At 39.1% G+C, this 10,000-nt stretch overlaps 1 protein-coding gene across 1 annotated transcript in view; it reads right to left on the reverse strand.

The window, feature by feature from the left end:
* LOC137983080 (ubiquitin carboxyl-terminal hydrolase CYLD-like) overlaps positions 1–9,370 on the reverse strand; it is a 12,056-nt gene extending 2,686 nt beyond the window's left edge. Inside the window, exon 1 of the mRNA XM_068830298.1 lies at positions 8,824–9,370. Coding sequence (XP_068686399.1) covers positions 8,824–9,297 — 474 coding nt within the window. The 5' untranslated portion in view covers positions 9,298–9,370. The remainder of the gene's footprint in view (positions 1–8,823) is intronic.
* Between the last annotated feature and the right edge of the window lie 630 nt (positions 9,371–10,000).

Consider the following 10,000-nt stretch of genomic DNA (forward strand, 5'->3'; position numbering starts at 1 on the left):
TTAAGATTATTTTTGTTAAACAGTTTTTCTTAATTTATGGTTCGGTGGGAAGCACCTCTCGATCAAATTTCGAAATTCTCTTCCTATGTTGGTTTGAACATTTTTACTAAATGATGGGTAAATTATGGTGGGTAAATGGTGGGTAAATTATGAAGCATGAATGCAACCCTGGCAAGCCTCGGCGCCTGGTCGAATGACTCAAACCTAGCCCTAAATTCTAGGAAAACCAAGGCCATTCTTATCTCAACTCCACAGATGGCTCATGTACACTTTCTTGGAAATCTGGAGTTAGGACTAGAGATCACCGGTAATCCACTAGAACGTATAAATGTCACAAAACTCTTAGGAGTACACATTGACTCGAATCTTAAGTGGGAATTTCATATCAGTTCCATTCTTAAACCTTGTTATGCGACTCTAAGAACCTTAAGAAAAATAAGGAACTTTACTGATTTTAAACTACGGAAACACTTGGTAATTATTTTTCTAACGTAGGACCTAAATTAGCAGCAAAAATACCTCCGGTGAACACTTCTTTCCGCTCTTTCTTGAATGGTCAGACCCACGAGTCTCTGGCTTTGAAGCCGACGACTGTTGAAGAGCTGAATGATATCTGTATGTCCTTGAAGTCTGGGAAAGCCCCAGGATATGACGATATTTCTATGCATGTTATCAAAAATACTCTTGAAATAGTATCGGAACCTCTTAAGAATATTATTAATTTATCCTTTTCCAAAGGAATATTCCCGGACAAGCTAAAAGTTGCCAAAGTGATTCCTGTATTTAAAGCTGACGAATTATTCACAAATTACAGACCAATCTCATTACTTCCTAATTTTTCGAAATTCTTCGAAAAGGTCATGCACAATCGACTAGTAGAATTCGCAAATAGCCAGGACATTTTTTACCAACTCCAGTTTGGTTTTCGTAAAAACCATTCCACTGCGCTGTCGCTAATTTACCTTGTTAATAAAATTGCAACGTCCATTGACCAAAGTGAAATCACAGCGGGTGTTTTTCTTGACCTTTCTAAAACGTTTGACACGCTAGACCACCAAATCTTATTTGACAAAATTGAACACTATGGTGTCCGTGGACTAGCACTGCAGTGGATCAAAAGTTATTTTCTAATCGTACCCAATTCGTGCAGATTAATGATACCCGTTCCTCCGAAGAGATAATTAGATGCGGTGTTCCACAGGGTTCCATATTAAGCCCTTTATTTTTCATATTATATATCAATGATCTTCCCAAAGCACCCAGCATGGCAGAATGCTTGCTCTTTGCAGACGATACTAGTATCTTTTACTCCAATTCAGACCCTGATCATCTTGCCTCTGTAGTGAATAGTGAACTAAGATTAGCTTATGAATGAAATCATACAAACTTTCTGTTAACATAAAGAAAACCAATTATGTTATATTTAAGCCTAAACAAAAATCCGTTCACATGAGCTCCCAAATTTCATTTGACAATATAGCTCTAAAGCAAGTAACAGAAGTTCTTAGGTGTTTATATTGATGAAGGTCTTACGTGGAAATCGCATATCAGCTATATCTGCAAGAAAATCTCTAAATCCGTTGGTATAATGCACAGAGTTCGCTTCTTTCTGTCATCAAACACAAAAATATATTTGTATTATACCTTAATTTATCCCTATTTAACTTATTGTACTACAGTTTGGTCTTCTACTTATGTAACAAACTTAAATCGCATTTTTCTTCTTCAAAAACGAGCTGTGCGAGCTATGGCCATAAATCAACGGGAAAAAACTAGGATCCGTAACTTACAGTACGGACCTCGAACTCGGTTAGTAAGAGGTATTTATTTGCACAATTGAATATCCAAGATATTTTTAAATTCAATTCCTTTTATACCGCAAAATTTATGTTTTCCTATCACCATCGTTTGCTCCCCTCGCCCTTTTTAAATTTATTTCTGACTAGCGGTCAAATTCATAATTATGATACCAGATCCTAAGCTCATTTTCGACCTCATACCTGCCGAACTAATAGCAAACAATTCATTATACTCTTTCGGGGGCCAAAGATATGGAATGCTTTGTCATTATCAGTTACGTCTTCCCCTAGTCTATCTACCTTCAAAAGAAAGCTTTTTGATTTCCTAAGTTAATGGTATGAAACGTCCAACTCTTTAATGTCCTTATAGTCTTGCCACCGTATGTTAATAATAAGCCTCAATACAATGTCTTTACTAGTCAAGCAGTCCTAACACATCTCCGAGGGGACCTCTCACTACAAGCCCTGGGGTTTTCTGAAGTCTCCTCGCCACTTCTTATTTCTCTTATTACTATTATTATTATTATTCATTGTAAACTTATGTAAGATTCTAGTCTATTATCTTCTATTATTTTAGTCTATTATTCACTGTAACTTTCTATGAATGTATGTATGTGGTGAATGAATAAATAGATAAATAAATAAATAAATAAATAAATAAACACTAATTCTGTCTAAAATAAGCTATTGTGACATTGTTTTTTATCCACTACCAAAGTTCCTCTTAGCTAGACTACAAAGGCTCCAGTTCGCTATGGTTAGTTTCGTCAATTGTAAGGTAGAAAAAGTCTATCTTGAAAAACAAAAATAAGCAAAAGAAACTTTCACCAAAAAGTTGAAAACATGAAACAAAAGTTTACGATAAACCTGGATTAAGTTAATCAGCTTTCGAACACCTGGGCCCAGGTTATTATAAACTTCAAAACACTTCAGTTGACAGTTGCTGGTTGATGAAAATAAAATGAGTTTTCACTTATCAGTGGTACATGTCCTATGCTTCCCCTTAAGACATCCATTGCACTGCAGGACCATCAGCTCAAGTTACACAATAAGGACATTAAACCAGTAGCCCAGGATGTACGAAGGCTCCCTTTGGTATCCAAGACAAAGTTGATCAGAAACTGGATGATTGTCGACCCTAAATAAGATGGTGATATACAGGTCTAGGTAGATATGAGCAGAGCGAATGAGGCAATTGTATGTGAACAACATCCTATCCCGACAATTGAGGAAATCTTGTATGACCTTCATGGTTCCACAGTCTTCACAACCTTACATCTTAGATGGGGAATCCACCAAATGGAGCTTCAAGAAAAGTCACTGGAAATTATGTTTGTGACCCATCGGATTGTACTGGTACATGAAACTAATGTTTGGGATCTCTTCAGCACAGGATCATTACCAGAAGATCACATCAAAATGTTATCTAAGGCTGCACCAGTGTTGCAAATATTGCAGAAAGGTCTGATTGTCTACAGGGTAGACCAAAAGGAACATGACAATAAATTGCATGCAGTTCTAAAGCATGAGAAGGGGTTGACCTTAAATAGAGAGAAATGCCAGTTCAGGTTACCAAAGTTGACTTTTTCTGGGCATGATCTTAGTGGAAGGGGGATCAGACCAAGCGAAGAGAAGCTGCAGCTGTAGTGAAGTTGCTGAGGAAAGGAAAAGCCTTCATTTGCAGTGCCAAGCAACAACATGACATCAGCAAACATGCTTGCCTACTTAAGAGGTGATTGCAAGGCAAAAATTGTGGCAGACGCTGGCCATGATGGACTGGGAGCAGTCCTACTCCAACCACAGGATAACACAAATGGTAAAGGAAATATCCTCTTGTCCAGATTAAACCAGACCAACCCAAAGGATTCAAGCAGTGAAAAGAAGGATATTGTCAGATACATGACACAGGAAAGTACACTAGTCACTTTGACTTCGGTTCGGTTCGGTTCGGTTCACTTAGCTCCCCAGCTCGAAACTTACTAGCTAACTAAAAGAAAAGAAAAACTAAAATGCTACCGAAACCTCATTAAGAATTTCAAATCAAATGTAAACAACAATATGAGCTGAATAAACATTATCATTATCATTATCATTGACTCTTGGAGAAATTGAAAGAGAGTCTGAGGACGATCCAGAGTTAACAAGCACACGTCAGTGCATCCACTCAGGAGATTTGCCACGGTGAAAGATGCCTGGTTATGTATGTGTGAGGACTGAACTTTGTACCATAGGCCAATAATTATTATTAGCAATGCAAAGAGATAATATTGTAATACCACAGAGTTTCAGGAAACCAGTTTTAGAAGCAGTGCATGAAGGATACCAGGGGATTGTCAAGACAAAGTATAGCCTGAGGACAAAGGTGTGGTGTTCCAGAATGGACATGGATGAAGAAAGAATGTGCAAAAGGTGCCACGGGTGTCAAGTTGTGGCATTTTTCACCTATTGAACCAATGAAAAGGACCCATGCCAGCCACCCACAGAACCCTGGCAGGATCTTGCTGCTGATTTAATGGGACCATTGCCTACGGTTGCAAGCTTACTACACTGTAGCTGTAGTTGATAACAACAGTTGGTACTATGAAGTGGTAGTGATGTGGTTAACTACGACACTCAAGATTATGGAATTAAGAGAGATTTTTGCATGGTGTGGAAACCTTTACTCAATCAACTCACTCAGACAACGGTCCACAGTTCATGAGGAAGAAAATTGAGGAGTTCTTTTTTGAATGTAGAATTGAACACAGGAGATCCCCATCACTTTGGCACAAGCCAAAGGTGATGTACAATAGATCCCTCTTGAAGACCTCAGAGGTATCAGGGGTGGAATGGAAAAGATGGACAGAAGAACTACCAAAGTACCTTATGGCACGTCCACACCTCAAGTCTCAACAGGTACCACTCCCGCCTTTCTCATGTCTGGGAGGGAGATCAAGTCCAAGTTGCCAGTCGAGAGTCAAGACAAGATCAGTCAGTGATTAATGAGAACACTAGGGACAGAGAAAGCTTATGCAGAGGACAAAATAATGAGGTGCAGTTGCACGCCTCATAATTCCTGGAGATAAAGTCACACCCCTAACTTTGAAGCAGAACCATATACAGTGTTGGCCAAAGAAGAAAGCCAAGTCGCAGTCAAGTTCAGTGAATGAGTGATGTATAACAGAAATAGCTTTCTGCAAAGCCCTACATGTATGTATCTATCACTCGATGAGCTAGAACCACCTGAACAGCCAGAAACCCCAGGGAACAACAGCAACGTTGAGAGCATGAACATTCCAGAGCTAAACCCAATTGCAGTTGATCACTCTAGACCTGGGCGTACTCTCAAACAATCAGGAAGGTTTAAGGACTATGTTATAGAGAAACCTACATGTAATATAGCAGGAAAGATTAAGACGTTAAAGTAAGACTTTTGGTTTTCAGTTTAAAAAAAAGTTCTGTGAACTGTAGAGGAAAGGAAGGGCTGTAGTGTCTAGGTAATAAGCTGCAAGGCATGTTGGGTTATTCTAAGCAGCCATAATGTACATGTGCCCTTGAGTTTAAGACAAGAGAGCTTTAGATTTCAGGAAAGAATGAGGACAAGTAGAAGTTTTGGCCATGCAAGATCTGGTTTTATGCCATTATCATAGTCTTGCTGATAAAGATTGTAACTTCAGATTGTAATTAATGTCATCAAAGGTATCCATCAGAGAACTAGGTTTTTTTAGAGAAACAACCTCAAGGACAGCCCTGGTGTGTGCTGCTAACATAGACTTTTGATTGTGATCAAGTTTGTCTCATAAAAAAATCGCGACAAAGCAATGCTGTTATCCTCATAGCAAAGGAAAAAAAAAAGGCCTTTTGTGACTTCTTGTCAAAGGAGCGGTATGATGTAAGTAAGAGAATACTTTGATTCATATTTGAAGATTACTTTCCCCCTTACCACTAATGTCAAACTCTACATCTCCATGCTGCAATCAGCGCATTACAAATTTCCTCATATTACTGCTCAAGTCTGTTTTTTAATGATTTTCCTGCTTATATAAAAAATACATTTTCTCTCCAGTCTTCCAGTCATGTTCGTGGAAATTACATTCTGTCCTACAGTAAACCTAGAACAACCAGTTATGGTCTCAATTCTTTTTCCTACTTGCCACCTAAGTTACGGCAGGAACTTAGGAAAGTGTCTAGTCGTTCCGGTGCTGGTGCACTAATTGGGGACACTGTAAACTTAAATTAACAATTAACGCAAATCGAGTCACATGTTGAATTTTGAGGAGAAGGAAAACAGGACTTCCCAGAGAAATCCTCTTGGTGCAGAGTAGAGAACCAACAAATTCAACCCACATGACACCGAGCCTGGCAATCGAACCTGGGCCACATTGGTGGGAGGCGAGTGCTCTCACTACTTTTATCAAAACCACTTTATCACATAATTAATTTTACGGTTGTTAATGGAGGAGCGATAGTTTTTCCTGCTTAACCCATTGACTTCTCAAATGCCCTTGGAGTCCCCCAGTTGACAAGTAAAGTTATATTGTATTAGAAACATCTGTTAAGTCTCACTCCCAGGGATCAATGGGTTAAGATACTATAGGTCAAAGTCTTCCACTCTGCAACCAGCAAGTGTCAACTCGATCAGGCGAAGCAGACACCAGCACAAAGGGAGGGGACAGAGTACAACCAAAAAGAAAAGCCACCCAAAAGCCAAAAGCAGGTCAGTCACTGAGATAAATTGCAATTGTGTTGGCCATTTTGCAAAAGATGTATGCTGTCCAGTGAGAGATAAATGAGTGTGGGATTTAGGGACATTTGCAGTATGTTGCGAGAAAAAGGGAACTAAGAAGCCTGTACCAAAAACCAAGCAGAAATTTAAAGCATTGAGTACCTGAGGTAAAGGTAAAGCCAAATGTGAGCCACTAGGGCCCATTATGGCCGGAGCTTATCCCAGTGTCAATAGCATGAAGCAACTAGGAGAATTATTACTCTCTCCCCTGGATGGGTTATCCCCAGCAGTATATCGCCAGTACCCATTTATACACCTGGGTGAAGAGAGTGTACAGTACAGTGTAGAGTAAAGTCTCTTCTCTAAGGAAACAACACGATGGCAGAGCTAGGCCTCGAATCAGCGAACCTTGGAATCGAACCAGTAACCCTTAGAATCGTAAGACCGGAGTGCTAACCACTACGCCATAGTGCCTCCACATTGGAGCAGCTGAGCGAGGGGATAAATATGCATTTGTTGTGGAAGGACAACAGCAAACTGGTGAAATAATGCCTAAGGTTGGTGGAGTTAATTAAACAATGGGTGTACTGTTTGATTCAGGAGCCTCAGGTAACCTGATAGACTATGAAACTTGGAACAGTCTGAAACAGAAACATAATTATTTAGTGAGGATCCAAGAAGTTAAATAACAAGTTATTGGCATATGGGCAGAGTGAGCCAGTTCAAGTCATAGCAACATTTGTTGCCAAAATAGCCTGTGTCTACATTGGAGAAATTCACAGTAATCAAAGAAAGTGGTAGACCACTGCTGGGGAGAAGTACAGCAAGAAACTTAATAAGCTATGAGTTGGAACAGTTTTGTTCACTGGTGACAGAGGGGAATGACAAAGATGATCAAGAGGAATAAATTATGCAGATATCCTTACTGGAGCTGGAAAGCTGAAGGACCATCAGCCCCAGTTACACAATAAGGACATTAAACCAGTAGTCCAGCAGGTATGAAGGTTTCCTTTCTTGATCAGAAACTGGATGCTTTGCTAGATGCAGACGTAAATGAAGAAGAGCCAAACATTCTTACAGCATGGGTGTCTCCATTGATTGTCACCCCTAAACAAGATGGTGACATACAGGTCTGTGTGGATATGAGCAGGGTGAATGAGGCAATTTTATGTGAACAACATCATATCCCGACAATTAAGGAAATCTTGCACGATCTTCATGGTTCCATGGTCTTCAGCAACTTAGATCTCAGTTTCTCGTTATTCGAAACAGCCCACCTTTAGTTTCGGTGCCAATAAGTAATCATGGATGATTTTCTGTCACACAAAAGCATTTCACAGCGTCATGTTTAGTTAAATTAAACTATGTAAGCAACATCTAGTGCCCAAATCTCTGACTAGCGGTAAGTTTTCGCGGGTTTCTTTCCACTGTTTACAAGTTCTATTTAGTTTTCGTACTACGAAAGCTAACACCCACTCTTAGTTTTTGTACCACAAAGACCCCTTGTCTTAGGAGTCTTAGGTTTAGGTTTTCGAGGGTCTTAGTTTTCGTAACATCCCATATCTGACCACAGATACACGGAACCCACAGATGATGATTCACATGAGTGTGAGTTTAAAAATTTTTGGCTTTTGGCTTCAGTTCAATTACAAATGGTGTTATATTTTGTTTCTGTGTTTTGCTATTGGGGGCTAATCATCTTAATGTCTGAGGCGAATTGTCCTCATACCATCTGAATACGTGCCGGCCTGCCAAATTTCAATAAACTTTGCACTACTTTTTTTTTTTTACTCTGTTCTCATAGAAATGCTTCTAAGTGTGAATCTACCAAATTTGTCACGAAAACGTTACAGCAAAGGTCCACAGTTCCTGGTAATACAAGAACAAATACTTTATGCTACTTTTTCAATCTCACCTGAATGAACTATCTACCAGTTGTTCGAACGATGGATAGCGCTACCCGCCAGATAAATTACTATCCATTGGATAAGTCATAGCAGTGGATAGTGATTTATCCGGTGGATAGTGTTATCCACCTTTTGAACACAAAGGCCTGGTCTTGCATTTGAAAACCTATGATCTACTGGTAACCGAAAAGAAATCACTCAAACATACCTTTTAGGAAAATATAGTTGACATCATCTATTGTCATTAATGTGCCAACCAGAGCCTCATTGGCTGTCGAAACAAAGGGTCTTTTGTTCCCCGTGGTTGGCACATTTGAATAACAAAGACAATGTTTGTAAACAGATATCTTCTACTTACAGTAGGTGGCTCTAAATTGTCACCGACTGGTGTTCACGACAAAACTTAACTTACATGTAGCTGAACTCCGAACATTGTGGCATGCATATTGGGTAAGAAGCCTTTGTACCGTACCACACCGGGTAAATTCTTGGAACTCCCGATCCCTTTAACTGAAACCATAACATGACTTCCGCCTTGAATTCGTTTACCAAAATCCAGGCGTCCTCTGTCGATGTATGTTTGATATCTCAATGTACCCGGGGCAATGGCCAAAAGCAAGTCAGCTTCTTCTCTTGTAAGAGGCGCAATATCCTCCCTACGACACTCAAAACGGATTCCTGTACACTTAGATGATGATGCACGCGTACGATAAATAACCTGAAGAGCAATCCTGGTTGAGTCTCCGGGTTGTTCGGTTTCGCGAAGTTCTTCCAATAACGCGCCTTTTAGAATATGTGTTGGAGTAGGGCAAAGATGAACTGACCACAAATTTTTTCCGGAACGTCCATCTTGTAAAAGAATATATCTATTCCTAGGTTTTTCCATAGTCTCCAAGGACAAAATGATCCAATCTTGTTCCCAGAGCCCACGTGTCTTTTGGTCAGCGCCAAGACACGGAGAATAAGGTTGGTACTTTAAGTAGTGTTATTAAAGTGTATCATAATAGTATGTAATTATATCATGGACGTATTAAAGCCTTAAATTGTTATATATAAAGGTATATACCAGTGAATTTCCATGTATACCCATATATATTCATGTATACCTATGTATATCCATGTATACCCATATATATTCTTGTATACCCATGTATATCCATGTATGCCCATGTATGTTCATGTATACCCATATATATTCATGTATACCCATGTATATCCATGTATGCCCATGTATGTTCATGTATACCCATATATATTCAGGTATACCCATGTATATCCATGTATGCCCATGTATGTTCATGTATACCCATATATATTCATGTATACCCAAGTATATCCATGTATACCCATATATATTCATGTATACCCATGTATATCCATGTATACCCATATATATTCATGTATACCCATGTATATCCATGTATGTCCATGTATACCCATATATATTCATGTATACCCATGTATATCCATGTATGCCCAAGTATGTTCATGTATACCCATATATATTCATGTATATCCATGTATACCCATATATATTCAGGTATACCCATGTATATCCATGTATGTCCATGTATACCCATATATATTCA

This window comes from Montipora foliosa, chromosome 1, assembly GCF_036669935.1.
Source record: "Montipora foliosa isolate CH-2021 chromosome 1, ASM3666993v2, whole genome shotgun sequence".
Classification (NCBI taxonomy): Eukaryota; Metazoa; Cnidaria; class Anthozoa; order Scleractinia; family Acroporidae; genus Montipora; species Montipora foliosa.